At 45.3% G+C, this 18,728-nt stretch overlaps 1 protein-coding gene across 7 annotated transcripts in view; it reads left to right on the top strand.

The window, feature by feature from the left end:
- The first annotated feature begins 661 nt into the window (after window positions 1–661).
- The window catches only part of LOC121286796 (cadherin-like protein 26), a 118,740-nt gene continuing 100,673 nt past the window's right edge, over window positions 662–18,728 (top strand). For 6 of the 7 annotated variants that reach the window (XM_041203839.1, XM_041203843.1, XM_041203838.1 and 3 more), the window contains exons 1-3: window positions 662–811; window positions 15,119–15,172; window positions 16,066–16,194. In XM_041203839.1, coding sequence (XP_041059773.1) covers window positions 764–811; window positions 15,119–15,172; window positions 16,066–16,194 — 231 coding nt within the window. In that variant the 5' untranslated portion in view covers window positions 662–763. The remainder of the gene's footprint in view (window positions 812–15,118; window positions 15,173–16,065; window positions 16,195–18,728) is intronic. The other variant, XM_041203840.1, reaches the window with a different exon arrangement.

Raw genomic sequence — 18,728 nt, 5'->3', positions numbered from 1 at the left:
GATATAATGGTCACTGTCCCCTAAATGTCTCCTACTGCAATTTGATCCACTTGGGCCAACTCATTCCCCAGAACCAGGTCCGAAAGTGCATGTCCTCTCATTGGACCAGAAGCATACTACTGCTGAACACACTTCATGAACTCTTGCCCCTCTTGTCCCTTTGCACTATTCCTGTTCTATTCTATATTTGGATAATTGAAGACCCCCCTTATAATTACTCTATAATTCTTGCACCTCCCTGTGCTTTCTTTGCAGATTTGTTACTCTACATCCCTTCCATTAGTTGGTGGTTTATATACTATGCTGATCAATGTTATTGCATCTTTTTAATTCCTTACTGCTAGCCAGAGAGAGTCTGTCCTTGACCCCTCTGGAACACTCTCTCTTTCCAGTACTGTAATGTCAGCTTTAATCAGTACTGCCACTCCTCACGACACCTGCTTTCTTCTTTTCCTGTCTCTCCTAAACATCTTGTTCCCAGGAATATTTCACGCCCAGTCCTACCCTTCTTTAAGCCAGGATTAGATTTTTTTACAATGTTGTAACAACGGAGATAACGATATTTAGCAACATTTGGCAGCTTCCCTCAAGCTATTGGAGGGAATATTGAATGTAGGCAGTCTTGTGTAAAGTCCAGTTTACACCCATTTCTTCATTAAACCATGTTAAAACTTGCTGAACCAGTTTCTTTTTGCGAAGTAAATTTCCTATGAGTAGATTGTATGCTTAATGTATTTTCAAAATCTTACAATAGGATAGGATTATGCACATCAGTATGGAAATAAGGATCTTGCTATTTTTCCTCTCAACAGTAAGTAAAGCATTACAACTTTATATTACTATTTTTGCACTAAAATGTATTTTAGGAACAAATATATAAATGAACTCAATGCAACAAAGACAAAAGTATCATTTTCTGTTACATTAGGATTTCAGCTCAAGCTGATAACTACTAGTTGGTAAAGTAGATTACCATTCTATTTATTTATACTGTTGGTTCTCACAGGGCATTGCCCATGGAGTGTCTGGAATAACTAATCACAAAGTAGGATCAGCGAACAGACAAATCTGCCAATGTGATTCAGTCCTCATTTTAAAGTTACTATTTTTTTCTTTATTTTTATCCCATAACCTCATTTATGTATTTATAATGGAAGCTGTTTTTGTAAACTTACATGCTGAAAGACCAGCTTTCTGTTAAAAGTTGTACTTAAGGCTTTTGACTCGGGAGCAGTGTAATAACAGCTTGAAAATTCAGAAAGGCGGTTACTATAATAGATGTTGAGATAGGGAATGGGGACATAGTGGAAAATATTGAGAAAAATTCATACAAGCTTTGTACAAGTTCCAGGGAGCAGAAGCAGAGGGTGGAGTTCCAGAGCGGTGAGTATAAAAACCTTACCTCAGGTATTCACAGCCTAGTTCCAGAATGGTGAGTATAAAAACCTTACCTTGGGGATTCGCCGCCTAGTTCCAGGGAGCGGAGTTCCACAGCGGTGAATATAAAAACCTTACCTCGGGGATTCACGGCCTAGTTCCAGAGTGGTGAGTATAAAAACCTTACCTCGGGGATTTGCGGCCTAATTCCAGGAAGTGGAGTTCCAGAGTGGTGAGTATAAAAACCTTACCTCGGGGATTTGCGGCCTAGTTCCAGGGAGTGGAGTTCCAGAGTGGTGAGTATAAAAACCTTACCTCGGGGATTCGTGGCCTAGTTCCAGGGAGCGAAGTTCCACAGCGGTGAATATAAAAACCTTACCTCGGGGATTCGCGGCCTAGTTCCAGGGAGCGGAGTTCCACAGCGGTGAATATAAAAACCTTACCTCGGGGATTCGCGGCCTAGTTCCAGGGAGCGGAGTTCCACAGCGGTGAATATAAAAACCTTACCTCGGGGATTCGCGACCTAGTTCCAGGGAGCGGAGTTCCACAGCGGTGAATATAAAAACCTTACCTCGGGGATTCACGGCCTAGTTCCAGAGTGGTGAGTATAAAAACCTTACCTCGGGGATTTGCGGCCTAGTTCCAGGGAGTGGAGTTCCAGAGTGGTGAGTATAAAAACCTTACCTCGGGGATTTGCGGCCTAATTCCAGGAAGTGGAGTTCCAGAGTGGTGAGTATAAAAACCTTACCTCGGGGATTTGCGGCCTAGTTCCAGGGAGTGGAGTTCCAGAGTGGTGAGTATAAAAACCTTACCTCGGGGATTCGTGGCCTAGTTCCAGGGAGCGAAGTTCCACAGCGGTGAATATAAAAACCTTACCTCGGGGATTCGCGGCCTAGTTCCAGGGAGCGGAGTTCCACAGCGGTGAATATAAAAACCTTACCTCGGGGATTCGCGGCCTAGTTCCAGGGAGCGGAGTTCCACAGCGGTGAATATAAAAACCTTACCTCGGGGATTCGCGACCTAGTTCCAGGGAGCGGAGTTCCACAGCGGTGAATATAAAAACCTTACCTCGGGGATTCACGGCCTAGTTCCAGAGTGGTGAGTATAAAAACCTTACCTCGGGGATTTGCGGCCTAGTTCCAGGGAGTGGAGTTCCAGAGTGGTGAGTATAAAAACCTTACCTCGGGGATTTGCGGCCTAATTCCAGGAAGTGGAGTTCCAGAGTGGTGAGTATAAAAACCTTACCTCGGGAATTTGCGGCCTAGTTCCAGGGAGTGGAGTTCCAGAGTGGTGAGTATAAAAACCTTACCTCGGGGATTCGCGGCCTAGTTCCAGGGAGCGAAGTTCCACAGCGGTGAATATAAAAACCTTACCTCGGGGATTCGCGGCCTAGTTCCAGGGAGCGGAGTTCCACAGCGGTGAATATAAAAACCTTACCTTGGGGATTCGCGACCTAGTTCCAGAGTGCTGAGTATAAAAACCTTACCTCAGGGATTTGCGACCTAGTTCCAGGGAGCGGAGTTCCACAGTATTGAATATAAAAACCTTACCTTGGGGATTCGCGACCTAGTTCCAGAGTGCTGAGTATAAAAACCTTACCTCGGGGATTTGCGACCTAGTTCCAGGGAGCGGAGTTCCACAGTATTGAATATAAAAACCTTACCTCGGGGATTCGTGGCCTAGTTCCAGGGAGCGGAGTTCCACAGCGGTGAATATAAAAACCTTACCTCGGGGATTCACGGCCTAGTTCCAGGGAGTGGGGTTCCACAGCAGTGAATATAAAAACCTTACCTCGGGGATTCGCGGCCTAGTTCCAGGGAGCGGAGTTCCACAGCAGTGAATATAAAAACCTTACCTCGGGGATTCGTGGCCTAGTTCCAGAGTGGTGAATACAAAAACTTTACCTCGAGGATTCGTGGCCTAGTTCCAGGGAGCGGAGTTCCACAGTGGTGAATATAAAAACCTTACCTCAAGGATTCGTGGCCTAGTTCCAGGGAGCAGAGTCGGAGGGCGGAACTCAGGTCTTTTTAAAAAAACTTAAAAGGGGTGTCACGGTAAATCTGTGATCTGATTAGCTGGTAGGGAATCTACACTGAATTTGAAACTAAAACATTGTTAGACTAATTAAACCAAATAAGTTAATCGCTTAATTAATAAGTAGAGGGTATCTAGCCCAGAAGCAGGTGAATACTGTTCTTAGAATTTAGTATTTATAGTAGAAGTCTAGCCCTAGGGAATGTATAGTTAATAAGGAGTCAATAAGCAGTTATTAGATTTAAATTAATTTATTAAACAGTTCTAGAAATGGCAGTTGCTGGGGTGAATTGCTTCACCTATGGGATATGGGAAATCTGTCACAGATCACATTTCCTGCAGATGTAGTTGTCTGGGACACTTGAAGCTTGACTTTTCAAATGTCCTGGACAACTACATCTGCAGGAAGTGTACGCAATTGCAGCTCCTCACAGACCGCATGGATCAGATGGAGCAGCAGTTGGATGCACTTAGGAGCATTCAGCTGGCGGAAAGTGCCATAGGCAGGAGTTTTGCAGACGTGGTCACACCCAAGGTACAGACAGATAGATGGGTGACTGCTAGAAGGGGCAGGCAGGCAGTCAGTGCAGAAATCACCTGTGGCTGTCCCCCTCTCTAACAGGTATACCGTTTTGGATACTGTTGGGGAGGATGGCCTATCAGGGGAAAACAACAGTAGTAGCCAGAGCAGTGGAACCATGGCTGGCTCTGTTGTTCAGCAGGGGGGGCGTAAAAGCACAGAAGAGCAATTGTTATAGGGGACTCTATAGTCAGGGGCTCAGATAGGCGCTTCTGTGGTCGTGAAAGAGACACCAGGATGGAATGTTGCCTCCCTAGTGCCAGGGTCCAGGATGTCTCTGATCGGGTACGGGACATTCTGAAGGGGGAGGGAGAACAGCCAGAGGTCGTGGTACACGTTGGTACTAACAACATAGGCAGGAAGAGTGACAAGGTCCTGCAGCGGGAGTTCAGGGAGTTAGGCAGAAAGTTAAAAAACAGGACCTGTAGGGTTGTAATCTCAGGATAACGCCCTGTGCCACATGCCAGTGAGGCTAGAAATAGGAAGATAGTGCAGCTAAACATGTGGCTGAACAGATGGTGTAGGAGGGAGGGTTTCCGATATCTGGATCATTGGGATCTCTTCCGGGGCAGGTGGGACCTGTACAAGAAGGATGGATTGCATCTAAACTGGAGGGCACCAATATCCTGGCTGCGAGGTTTGCTAGTGTCACTTGGGAGGGTTTAAACAAGTATGGCAGGGGGGGGTGGGAACTAGAGCAATAGGTCAGCAGGTGAAATAAATGACTGGGAACTAGTGAATATGGCCAGTAGGACTAAGAGGAAGAGCAGGCAGGCAGGGAGAAATTACTGAACACAGTGGGACTGGGGGTCTGAAATGCATTTGTTTCAATACGAGAAGCATAACAGGCAAGGCAGATGATCTTAGAGCTTGGATTAGTACTTGGGACTATGATGTTATTGCTATTACAGAGACTTGGTTGAAGGATGGAAAGGATTGGCAGTTAAACATTCCAGGATTTAGATGTTTCCGGCAGGATAGAGAGGGATGTAGAAGAGGTGGGGGAGTTGCACTGCTGGTTAAGGAGAATATCACAGCTGTATGACAGGAGGACACCTCGGAGGGCTCATGCAGCGAGGCAATATGGGTAGAGCTCCGGAATAGGAAGGGTGCAGTCACAATGTTGGGGGTTTACTATAGGCTTCCCGATTGCCGGTGGGAGATTGAGGAACAGTTATGTAGGCAGATTTTGGAAAGATGTAAAAGCAATAGGGTTGTTGTGGTGGGTGATTTTAACTTTCCCTATATTGACTGGGAATCACTTAGTGCTAGGGGTTTGGATGGTGCAGAATTTGTAAGGTGCATCCAGGAGGGCTTCCTGAGACAATATGTAGATAGTCCAACTAGGGAAGGGGCAATACTGGACCTGGTATTGGGGAATGAACCCAGCCAGGTGGTCGAAGTTTCAGTAGGGGAGCATTTCAGGAAAAGTGACCTTAATTCAGTAAGTTTCAAGGTACTGGTGGATAAGGATAACAGGAGTCCTTGGGTTAAGGTGCTTAATTGGGGGAAGGCTAATTATAACAATATTAGGCAGGAACTGAGGAATCTAGACTGGAGGCGGATGTTTGAGGGCAAATCAACAACTGACATGTTGGGGGGCTTTCAAATGTCAGTTGATAAGAAATCAGGACCAGTATGGCAAGTTTCAGGAACCTTGGATAACGAAGGATATTGTGAGATTAGTCAAAGAGAAAAGGGAAGCATTCGTAAGGGCTAGAAGGCTGGGAACTGATGGAGCCCGTGGAGAATATAAAGAAAGTAGGGAGAAACTTAAGCAAGGAGTCAGGAGGGCTAAAATGGGTCATGAAAAGTCATTGACAACCAGGATTAAGGAAAATCCCAAGGCCTTTTATACATATGTAAAAAGCAAGAGGGTAGCCAGGGTAGGCCCACTCAGGGACAGAGGTGGGAATTTGTGTGTGGAACCAGAAGAAATGGGAGAGATACTAAATGAATACTTTTCATCAGTCTTCACCAAAGAGAAGGACTTAGCGGTCTATTTTTCTAGGGAAAAGTGTGTAGATAGCTGGGATCATGTTAAGATCAAAAAAGAGATGTTAGCCATCTTGAAGAATATTAAGGTGGATAAGTCTCCAGGGCCGGATGGGATCTATCCTAGAGTACTGAGGGAGGCAAGGGAGGAGATTGCTGGGGCCTTGATAGAAATCTTTGTATCCTCACTGGCTACGGGTGAGGTCCCAGAGGACTGGAAAATGGCCAATGTTGTTCCATTGTTTATGAAGGGTAGCAGGGATAATCCAGGAAATTACAGGCCGGTGAGCCTTATGTCAGTGGTAGGGAAATTATTGGAGAAGATTCTTCATTACAGGATTTACTACCATTTGGAAGCAAATGGGCGTATTAATGAGAGGCAGCATGGTTTTGTGAAGGGGAGGTCGTGTCTCACTAACTTGATCGAGTTTTTCAAGTAAGTGACAAAGATGATTGACGATGGAAGGGTAGTGGATGTTATCTACATGGATTTCAGTAAGGCCTTTGACAAGGTCCCTCATGGCAGACTGGTATAGAAGGTAAAGTCGCACGGGATCAGAGGTGAGCTGGCAAGATGGATACAGAATTGGCTTGGTCAAAGAAGACAGAGGGTAGCAGTGGAAGGGTGCTTTTCTGAATGGAGAGCTGTGACTAGTGGTGTTCCGCAGGGATCAGTGCTGGGACATTTGCTGTTCGTAGTATACATAAATGATTTGGAGGAAAATGTAACTGGGCTAATTAGTAAGTTTGCAGATGACACTAAGGTTGGAGGAGTTGCAGATAGTGAAGAGGATTGTCAAAGGATACAACGGGATATAGATCGGTTGGAGACTCGGGCAGAGAAATGGCAGATGGAGTTTAATCCGGACAAATGCAAGGTAATGCATTTTGGAAGGTCTAATAAAGGTAGGAATTATACAGTAAATGGCAGAACCCTTAAATGCATCGATGGGCAGAGGGATCTGGGTGTACAGGTCCACAGGTCATTGAAACTGGCAACGCAGTTGGATAAGGTAGTCAGGAAGGCATATGGCATGCTTGCATTCATTGGCAGGGGTATTGAGTATAAAAGCTGGGAAGTCATGCTGCAGCTGTATAGAACCTTGGTTAGGCCACACTTGGAATATTGCATGCAATTCTGGTCGTCACATTACCAGAAGGATATGGAGGCATTGGAGAGGGTGCAGAGGAGGTTTACCAGGATGCTGCCTGGTCTGGAGGTTATTAGCTATGAGGAGAGGTTGGAGAAACTTAGATTGTTCTCACTAGAGCGACGGAGATTGAGGGGTGACTTGATAGAAGTTTGCAAAATTATGAGTGGCATGGACAGAGTAGATAATCAGAAGATTTTTCCCAGGGTGGAAGAGTCAATTACTAGCGGACATAGATTTAAGGTGAAAGGAGAAAACTTTAGAGGAGATGTGCGGGGCAAGTTTTTTACGCAGAGGGTAGTGAGTGTTTGGAATTCGCTGCCAGAGGAGGTGGTGGAAGCAGGTATGATTGTGGTGTTTAAGAGGCAGCTTGACAAATACATGAATAGGATGGGAATAGAGGGATATGGACCCCGAAAGTGCAAAATGTTTTAGTTTGACAGGCAATATGATCGGCGCAGGCTTGCAGGGCCGAAGGGCCTGTTCCTGTGCTGTACTTTTATTTCTTTGCTGTGCTTTCCAGGATATCAAATAGATAATATAATCATCACTTTGGCGGAACTGAGGTGAGTGAGCAGCAGCGTTCTCCACAGCTCACCTGTTGTTTACAGGCCTCGGGGTATTGGGAGAACTGGGGCAACTGATGCCTGGCACCGGAGATGACTGCTGAGGGGATGGTAGGGCATCCGGGGGCAAGTGCTGGCAATTTGGGGAGTTGATGGTGTAATGGTATTGCTGCTGGACTAGTAATCCAGAGACCCAGGTTCGAATCCCGTCATGGCGGATGGTAGAATTTCAATTCAATAAAAAAAATCTGGAATTAAAAATCAAATGATGACCATGGAACCATTATCGATTGTTGTAAAAAGCCATCTGGTTCACTAATATCCTTACGGGAAGGAAATCTGTCGTCCTTACCTGGTCTGGCCTACATATGACTCCAGACCCACAGTGATGTGGTTGACTCTTAGATGTCCTCTGAAATGGCCTAGCAAACCACTCAGTTGTAACAAACTGCTAGGAAGTCACAAAAAAGGAATAAAACCATACAGACCACCTGGCATTAACCTAGGCACCGGAAACGACAACAGCAATCTCAACCCTGTCGATCCTGCAAAGTCCCTCTTAAATTGGGAGAGCTGTCTCACAGACTAGTCAAGCAACAGCCTGATATAGACATTCTCACAGAATCATACCTTACAGATAATGTCCTAGATACCAGCATCACCATCCCTGGGTATGTCCTGTTCCAATGGCAAGACAGACCCAGCAGAGGTGGCGGCACAGTGGTATACAGCTGGGAGGGGATTGCCCAGGGAGTCCTCAACATTGACTATGGACCTCATGAATTCTCATGGCATCAGATCAAACATGGGCAAGGAAACCTCCTGCTGATTACCAGGTACAGAATATACACTGGGTTGTGGAACCTCAATGTCCATCACCAAGAGTGGCTCAGTGGCACCACTACTGACCGAGCTGCTGGAGTCCTAAATGACATAGCTGCTGGGTCTGCGGCAGGTGGTGAGGGAACCAACAAGAGGGAAAAAAGTACTTGACCTCATCCTCACCACCTGCCTGCCTGCCGCAGATGCATCTGTCCATGACAGTATCAGTAGGAGTGATCACCACACATTTGTGGAGACAAAGTCCCAACTTCGCATTGAGGATACCCTCCATTGTGTTGTCTGGTACTACCACCGTGCTAAATTGGATAGATTTTGAACAGACTTAGCAACTCAAGAGTGGGCAACTATGAAAGGCTGTGGGCCATCAGCAGCAGCAGAACTGTACTCGAACACAATCTGCAACCTCATGGCCTGGCATATCCCCCACTCTACCATTACCATCAAGCCAGGGGATCAACCCTGGTTCAATGTAGAGTGCAGGAGGGCATGCCAGGAGCAGCACCAGGCATACCTAAAAATGAGGTGTCAACCTGGTGAAGCTATAATGCAGGACTGCTTGCATGCCAAACAGCATAAGCAGCAAGTGATAGACAGGGCTAAGCAATCCCACAACCAACGAATCAGATCTAAGCTCTGCAGTCCTGCCACATCCAGTCATGAATGGACAGCTTACTGGAGGAGGAGGTTCCACAAATATCCCCATTCTTAATGATGGAGGAGCCCAGATCATCTGTGCAAAAGATAAGGCTGAAGCATTTGCTCCAATCTTCTGCCAGAAGCGCTGAGTGGATGATCCGTCTCGGCCTCCTCCAGAGGTCCCCAGCGTCACAGATGCCAGTCTTCAGCCAATTCAATTCACTCCACGTGATATCACGAAACAGCTGAAGGCATTGGATACTGCAAAGGCTATGGACCCTGACAACATTCCGGCAATAGTACTGAAGATTTGTGCTCCAGAACTTGCGGTGCCCTTAGCCAAGCTGTTCCAGTACAGCTACAATACTGGCATTTACCCGGCTATGTGGAAAATTGCCCAGGTATGTCCTGTACACAAAGCAGGACCAATCCATCCAATTACTGCCCCATCAGTCTATTCTCCATCATCAGTAAAGTAATGGAAGGGGTCATCAACAGTACTATCAAGCAGCACTTGCTTAGGAATAACCTGCTCACTGATGCCCAGTTTGGGTTCCGCTAGGACCACAGAGCTCCTGACCTCATATTGCCTTGGTTCAAACATGGAAAAAAGAGCTGAACTCCCTGACAGTGACTGCCCTAGAGATCAAGGCAGCATTTGACCGAGTGTGCCATCAAGGAGCCCTAGCAAAACTGGAGTCAATGGGAATCAGGGGGAAAATGCTCCACTGGGTTAGAGTCATGCCCAGCACAAAGGAGGATGGTTGTGGTTGTTGGAGGTCTTTCATCTCAACTCCAGGACATCACTGCAGGAGTTCCTCTGGGTAGTGTCCTCAGCCTAACCATCTTCAGCTGCTTCATTAGTGACCTGCCTTCCATCTTAAGGTCAGAAATGGGGGTATTTGCCGCTGATGATTGCACAATGTTCAGCACCATTCGTGACTCCTCAGGTACTGAAGCAGTCCAGGTCCAAATGCAGCAAGGCTTGGACAGGCTTGAGCTGAGAAGTAGCAAATAACATTCGCGCCACACAAATGTCAAGCAATGACCATCTCCAACAAGAGAGAATCCAACCAACGCTCCTTGATGTTCAATGACATTACCATCACTGAATCCCTCAGTATCAGCATCCTGTGCGTTACTATTGACCAGAAACTGAACTGGACCAGTCATATAAACACTGTGGCTACAAGAGCAGGTCAGAGGCTAGGAATCGTGTGATGAGTAACTCACCTCCTGGCTCCCCAAAGCCTGTCCACCATCTACAAGGCACAAGTCAGGGGTGTGATGGAATAATTCCCAATTACTTGGATGAGTGCTGCTCCCACAACACTCAAGAAGCTTGACACCACTCAGGACAAAGCAGCCCGCTTGATTGGTGCCACAACCACAAACATTCACTCCCTCCACCACCGACACACAGTAGCAGCAGTGTGTGCCATTTACAAGATGCACTGCAGGAACTCACCAAGGCTCCAGCGCCTTCCAAACCTATGACCACTACCATCTAGAAGGACAAAGGCAGCAGATAGAAGGGGATGTCGCCACCTGGAAGTTCCCTTCCAAGTCACTCACATACTGACTTGGAAATATATCGCCATTCCTTCACTGTCGCTGGGTCAAAATCCTGGAACTCCCTTCCTTCCTTCCTAACAGCACTGTGGGCGTACCTACACCACATGGAAATTCAGCGGTTCAAGAAGGCAGCTCACCACCACCTTCTCAAGGGCAACTTGGAATGGGCAATAAATGCTGACTCAGCCAGCGAAACTCACATCCCTTGAATCAATTAAAAAAAAAATCCTTGGAGGCGACTGCTGTGGGGTGACGGGGTTGTCAAATGCTGCCCTGGTGCTGCATCCCACGCATAGGCAATCGAGGTAGTGGGCGGGGTAAGTGGGGTGACTGGCCACGTGTTCAGAATACCTGATTAAACTGACCACGCCTCTGCAACTGAGACAGATCAGGTGCAGCCACAGTAATATGATTGGGGTCGGTTGCCTAGTCTGCCCACCCATGCAAGCAACACGGTGGCACAAAAGGGCCGCCAAGCACTCCATGGAGTACCACCCCAGTGCTCCCCGGCACAGACTTCGAGTCCGCCACCACTTTATCGGACCGCAGAGCAGTTGGACTGCACACATTGTACAATCTCCTCGCCAATACTGGCCATGTTGCAGTCACTGCTGGAGGCACTCACAGCCCCTTGCAATCTCAGCATCCATTTTGGACCAGTGTCCTCCATGTCGCAGGTTGACAGGGCAATCATGCAGCGCACTCATCTCTGGTCATCCGAGGGGTGACCAGCACTCTCCGGGAAGTATTAATGGGTGGTCACACAGGGCCTGGAAAGGTGCTAAGTACAGCCATGATAACTATGTCACTCTCTCTTTCGTGCTGCAGGAGTACCACGTCAGTATCATAGATCCTGGTGATCTAGCTGTAAGCCTGCTGGCGTACAGAGACTGTAGAAGATGGAGGAGAGAGTGACTGAAGCTCCTGGCTGTGCAAAGGCAGGTGCAGCAACCTCATGAAGAAGGAGCTGGAGGTCCCCTCTGATGAGGATGATGCCGATGGGGATGAGGATGAGGGGGTCCTCAATGGTGACAATGTCGGTGATGCGGCTCTCACACTGGTTAGACGAGGCAGGTGCACTCGGGAGGCCCTCATAGCTGTCAGATTTGTGGAGGATGATGACAACATGCAGTGAGGACACCCCATAGATCTTCACATAGCCTCTGAGATTGTCTGACTCCTGTCTGGCCGAGGGCAGCTTATTTGCGCTCCATGATCAGGGCCATCTCAGAGATGCAGCCATGAAACTTTAGACACATCTGATATTGTGTCCACCTTCAGCACCTCAGCCCTTCAGGAGCTGGTGCACAGCATCACTGGTCGCAGATGCTGGTGTGATGGGGACCAGCCCCACCTTAAAGGTGCTGAGAGCACACAGAGAGTATGAGAGAACTCTGTGGCACCTGCCCACTACATTCTGGCAGCAATGACCAGCACCGCCAAGGTGCAGGCATCAGTAATGTTTCCAGGGAGTGTGAGGCTGGACCATCACTGTGGTTTGAAGGCTGCACAGAGCACAGAGAAGAGGCCCTGGACTTAGTTACCTGCCTTTTATCTTGTGCAGAAAGGTTTCACATCTGAGTGACAAGAACACTGCTCATCAGAACAAGGAGCCACAGGCAGGGTGACATTCTTAGATTATTGACAATGGTGTACAAGTGATCAACACCCATGGCCAGGCTGTGCAACTACTTTTACCTAAAGTTCCTAACCCTGCCGCTACGTCTTGGTGCTCCTGGACATCCAGAGCAGAGGTGGAGTCAGCCTGCTGACTGTAAGGCCCGGTCTTTGATGACTTTGATGGGTGTCCTCTGGAGACTTGGAGGGCCCCAGCCTGCTTTCGAGGTCTGGATCTGAAGCTGGTTCTGCGGAGGTACAGGAAGATAGGATTTGAATGGGCCAGTCACTCCCAGAGTCACCTGGGTGGATGCCTCCAGAGTGTGCACCTGCTGATCTTCCTCCCTATGGATTCTGGGGGCCCCTGGCTGACTCCGTGGGTGGAAGGGGTAGTGGAGTGAGATCGAGTTGCCCAGCACCCCTCATGTACACACAGGAGGCCGACTATGGTGTCAGTGATGGAGTTGAGCCCTTGCAGTATTGACGTCATGGATCAAGGTCTCCATGGTGGCCACCATCCTAACAGTGTTGACCTCGGTTCGTTGCAATGCCAGTGCTATCACCTCAGCCTGAAGATGGATGGACTCTTCCATCATGTCTTGCAATCTGAGGAGTGCAGTGGACATCCCTCCCTGATGTTCCCTAGCTTGCCTTTGCAGCTTTAGCAACTGTGACATGACCGTGTCCAGAAGCTCGTCATCTGACTTAGACTCAGCAACGTTCTGGTCTCCAGCAGTCCTCCGAGTGCCGGGGACCTGGAAAGTCCCTGCCCCTGCCTCCTATGGATCAGAAAATGCAATGTGCTCACCAGATTGTGATCCAGAGGCTACTCTATAGCTAGGTCCCACTGAGGTGTGTGTCTGTGGGCTGGTGGACAGTGTGGGTGAGCACTGTGACGGGATTTCAGGGAGGGTGCGTTCAGATTCCTCTTCAAAGGTTTCTTCAGAGCTTGATTGGAGACTCAGGGTCATGGACTCTGATGGCTGTTTGGCAGATGTGCCTGTGAAAGCAAGGGGAGATAATTAGTGTGTGGCAGTGGCCTGTGAAAGAGGAAACATTACTCATGGCATGGTTGTCTGATGGATATTGCACTGCTGGATCCTCACTTGGTAGAGCAGCGCCAAGCTCATTGTCAGCACAGGATCAGTCCCGGTCATCGCCGGCCAGCTAGATGGCTCTGTTTTCGAATTCTGTCAGGCCTTAGATTTCCGGCATCCCTCCACCTGTCTGGTACCTCTTCCTCCTCTTGTGAGCCAGTTTGTCCTGCATGGATAGAGAAGGGGAGAGTGTATCAGGACTTCTGCCGGGCCAGATGATAAGTATGCCTGGCCTGTATGGATGGTGAGTGGTCCCATGGATGGGGTGAGGACAATGACGGTGTGTGTGAAAGAGTGAATGGTGATGTCCCTTGCAGTGGCAGTGAGTGAGGGCCCTGTGGATATGTGACGGGTTTGTGAGTGTGCGAGTTGGGAGTGATGAAAAGAGTCACTTACACTGGCAGAATGGAGGAGATCATTCATCCTTTTGCGGCACTGGGTGGCTGTCCTCTGTGCAGGGTGTTCACGCTGACCACCCCGCCACCGCCTCCCAAGCTGTGTTTGTGACATTGCTACCCATCCTGTGGCCAGACTGGATGTAGAGCACATCCCGTTGGGCCTCCACGGCATCCAGCATTTACTCGAGGGACCCGTCGTTGAAGTGGGGGGCTGCAGTCTTTTTGCCTTTACTGGTCATGTCTCTCAGACAGCAGTGGTGAGCTGGTGGTGAGGCAGTCCATTTTAAAGATGGCGCCCAGCATGATGCAACAGCGGGGTGATGGCGAGCGGGTGAATGAGAGTCTACCCACCATGGAAATGGCATGTTTTTTGGGAATACATAAATAATAAGGTGGGCTTGGGATGATACGGTGTGAAATCCCGCCACTTTCATTGGTGGGTAGGACTCCATTTTACCTGCCCACTACCATACTTAGTGCAATTCTGGGAAAATTCCACCCAACGTGTTTACCTTTTTAGCTTACTAATAAAATTGGTGCTTGGAAGGGGGTTTTATAGTTAGAAGAGCTGAAGCTCAAAAGACCTAGTGATACAACGGAAAACTTACATTCAAAGGGAAAGCTAGGTATATAAAGAAATGAGTATTTGTGTGGATGGTAGACGTATTTAAGACCTAACCAGCCTGTATGCCTCCAACCAACTGGCAAAGGAACCTGATTTGGAATTCATAAGGTCAATTGTGCTTTGCCTAGTGTCTATTTTTTTGCCTTAGTGGAGATTTACCTGGGGGTGATTAATTTAGAGCTTTGTTAAAAGTCATTATGGCAGTATTTTTTTGTAGCCATGTGTATTTGTTTAATTTGTGGCTAAATTAATAAATGTTTAATTTAGGTTTATATAAAAAGCATGAGATAAGGTGGACTTATTTCTTCTGAACTCAAAGCCTTCAACCCGAAATTACAAATTGCAAAAAATGGGGTTATGACAGTTGCTTCAAGTTTCCCTCTGGGATTTCAACAACTCAGCCTTTACCATCGGCTGTGTCATAATACTATACTTTACAAAGAAAGAAGGAAACTGTTGATGAATTGAAACATAACACATATTATCCATTAGAATTGGCCAGATTCATATTAGAAAGCTAAAGAGTAACACCCTCCTGTTGCATTTATAATAATGTAACATCTTTCTTGTTGTTTTCTTTTTGTTTGCACTTCTAATATAAAGGACTATTTTCACCCCCAAAAGGTCACTGTAATCCATTGCACTATCCATAATGACGAGAACCACCAGATTTCCTGGGTATGTATACATATTAATTTGGATTATGTTTCATCTGTAAACACTGATCATCATACAGTTATTTTTCTTTCTGCAAAATTAGGATGTGATGAAATATCTTGCCAGGCCCTTAGAGCCTAACTAATTTATCTAGAATTTTTACTTTACTCATCACAATATTGTTCAGCTCACTCTCTAACACTTTAGGATTCACTTCCTATTGGATATATTTCTCTTCTTAGTAAAGGAAGAAAGAAAGAAAAAATTGCATCTACCTTGTGTGTTTTACAATATCAGGATGCCCTAAAGCACATTACAATCGATAAAGTAATTTAAAATGTTTTACTGTTGTAATGTGGAAAAGGCCAATGCAAATTACCTATTAAATATTTCCATTGTTTTCTCATTGTGAACTGCAAATTAACAATCAATTTCTCTCTCTAAACAAAGCAGGACCACTTAGAATCAAATTCATTTCCCTCTCAGAGATGACCCTTGCAGCATTGTGTGAAAGTCCTCTACTTCAAATATTTTTGGAAGCTTCAGTAAGTCTTGTGTACATCCAATGAATGTTGTCCACAGTCTTCCAGAGCTCCACAGAATGGTTGCATTGTTCTACACTAGCTGTGCAGGGTACAGTCTCAGTGCTTGATGTTTGATAATATGGGGAGCTATCTCATAATTTATCCACAACAATGCTGTAGTTAGGGGTCCATCAGAAAATGGAGCAAATCTTCATTTATTCCAATGAGGATATCTAGGAATTTATTACAAATCCAAAAAGATTGTGAGTGGTTTTCTGGTTTGCATTTTTTTGATCTGTTCTAACATAATTGATTAGTCTCACAGAAAATCATGATGGCAAATGCAAATTGAGAATAATACAGAGTTAAATAGCAAGATGTTTATTTCAGAACTTTGGAACACAAGAAGGTGAAGAGGTGAAGCCAGTTATATTATGCCGCCAGAAGAGAATGTGGGTTCTAGGTACTATTCATATCACAGAAGAAGATAAAGGACCTTTTCCAAAAGTTGGAATAAGAGTAAGTCACTGTTTTCCACAAAACTCTTTTTACTTGATGGGTAAACCTAAATGTAAAAGAATGTAGCCACTTTAAGTTAAGTAGCTGCATTATGGGGATAAAATATTGGTAGTTTTTATGTGAATAATTTTTAAAAATGTATTTAAAAATGTTATTTGAGTTATAAAAATTGCTGGTCAAATCCAATAGCTGTGGAGGCAGATAAACAAATCTGTGGTTCAAAGATGAAGCATTGCAATATTCCAACCTTTTGTTGATGGCTGACAAACTGGGGATGGTATAGAATGAGGTGGCATTAAATGGAATGGCCCTGCTTGACAATTGAGACTACCTTCTTCATTGAACAGCTTTGCAAAGTGCTTGGAAGGCTATGGAAGGAAAGGGGCAAGGTTCTAAGCCATCCAAAACCCACCCATTTTCATGGAGTTAAAATTGGGCTAGAGGATTCGAAAGTAGGGTTGGCTGTTATAGCCACTGACAATACCAGTACCGTTGTACATGATAGCTGCAGCTGCCCTTGTACAGCTCCACATATATCTTTCAGTTTAACACTTGTGTTAAGTAGTACACTGTAGTTACTCCCAGGGCACATTTTATATAGTGCAAAGACTCCATTTGTGTAGTTAGGCAACCATGATGTCAATAAATGAGATAAGAGACAGAATGAAACTAAAATAAAAGATTTCAAGTAGAAGTCAAACAGACTGGGAGAGCTATAAAAACATCAAAGGGATATAAAAAAGTAATAAAACAAATTGAGAAAAAGAATATGAACCTGTAATGTATATCAAACATAACTGTAAAAGTTTATATAAATACATTAAGGAGGATGCTAAAGGGAATGTGGACTAATAAAGACAGCTCCAAGTGTGATTATAATTGTTATTAAAGGAATGACAGATTTGCTAAAGTACTTTGTATCCATTTTCATTGGAGAAAAAAGGCAGATACTTATGGTACAAGAGAACCTAAAAAATAAGCCAAGGGAATGAGCTTAATGGATTTAATATGTAAAAAAAAATAAACATATGATACTTAAGATGGACAATTTCCAGTTCCTGATGGCTTTCTCCTCAGTGTGTTAAAATAAATAGATTAGTAACTTGCAGAGGTAGTAATCATAATTTTTCTATGCTCTCCAGGTTCAGGAAGTATGCATTTTTATTGGAAAATTCCAAATGTGACTATTATTTAAGAAGGGGGAGAGAAACCAAGTTAACCATAGGCCCATCAGTTTAATAGCAGTTGTGGTGAAGTAACTGGAACCTATCATCAGATGCTGAGTGACCAACTGCTTGACAAGCATGAACTGATCAAAAAGAGTCAGCTTGATCTTTTGAAGGCCACAGCATATCTTACTAATCTAGTTATTTTTTGAGGAGATCTATGGCATGTTGGTTGGGGAAGTGCGAAATGCATGTTTTCTATAATGATTTACATAATTTGATAATGTTTTGCACAAGAGATTATTAGCAAAAATGCAACTGCATGGAATTGGAGGGAATCTTGTAACACTGGTTGGTAATTGATTGGATTGTTGTGGTAAAAAGATGAGACTGTTTGGGTTTGAGATTTTCCTGGTAAACAAAGGTTTATTCCAGCATTTGCTGGAAGAGATCAAGACAAGGCCTGCATAGCATATTTCTATCTTTTAGTTATCACATTTTGCTACACTGCCTAGTACAATCTCCAGTTGTTCCCTCCCAATGAGCAGATGCCTCGTTATCTCACTGTGATCTTATCACTCTAACACATGTTTACTCATTTTGTTAAGATCGTTAAGTATTATAATTTGATTGTTAGCGTTGGGTTCCCACAGTACTATACCCATCATGTCTTTGTGTTGGGTATGTTTACCATCATGCTTGGAAAGAGCTCTTGCAATTACACTTGAAGCTATTAATGCTAATAACTACATTTGTCTACTTTTAAAGCCGTTAATGCACATCTTAATATCAGGTTTAATATCAAACTATTTCATTACCCCCACTTCAGCAGAAAGGAAACAGAATAGGGATAAAAGGAACACTTTCTGGTTGGGTGTGTGCCCTGATGATCTGCACTGAAGCCTCGGTTTTTCACCGTGTTAGTAGTTGCACAGATGAAGAAATGGCAGGGTTTGATATGCAAGTTTGCAAATGATGCTAAGACAGGAGTCACTAAGTTGTGAAGATGAGAAAAGGCAATTAGGGGAACATAGACACATATAGGCAAATCGGTAGAGTTATGGCAGATGGAGCTCAATTTGTGGTAGTGTCATCCGGATGGCATTGGCAGTGTCATTGAATCCAGGAAAGATAAATGAGAATATTTGCTTACTGCTGAGAGAGTAGGAGCAATGGGAGCAAAATCACTAAAGCCAGTGCTCAAATACAAAACATAATCAGAAAGGATGAAGGAATGCTATCTTCATCTTAAAGGGGTTGGAATATAAAGTGACCAAGAGATAAAGTGCTTTACTATCAGACAATACAAAATGGTCAGTCTCTCTTTCAATAAATGGAAACTAGTTAGAACGCAGCAGCTTCCAGTTT

The sequence above is a fragment of the Carcharodon carcharias genome, chromosome 14 (genome assembly GCF_017639515.1).
Source record: "Carcharodon carcharias isolate sCarCar2 chromosome 14, sCarCar2.pri, whole genome shotgun sequence".
NCBI lineage: Eukaryota > Metazoa > Chordata > Chondrichthyes > Lamniformes > Lamnidae > Carcharodon > Carcharodon carcharias.
The sequence above is the reverse complement of the archived record's forward strand: the minus strand, read 5'-3'. Positions and strand labels throughout refer to the sequence as shown.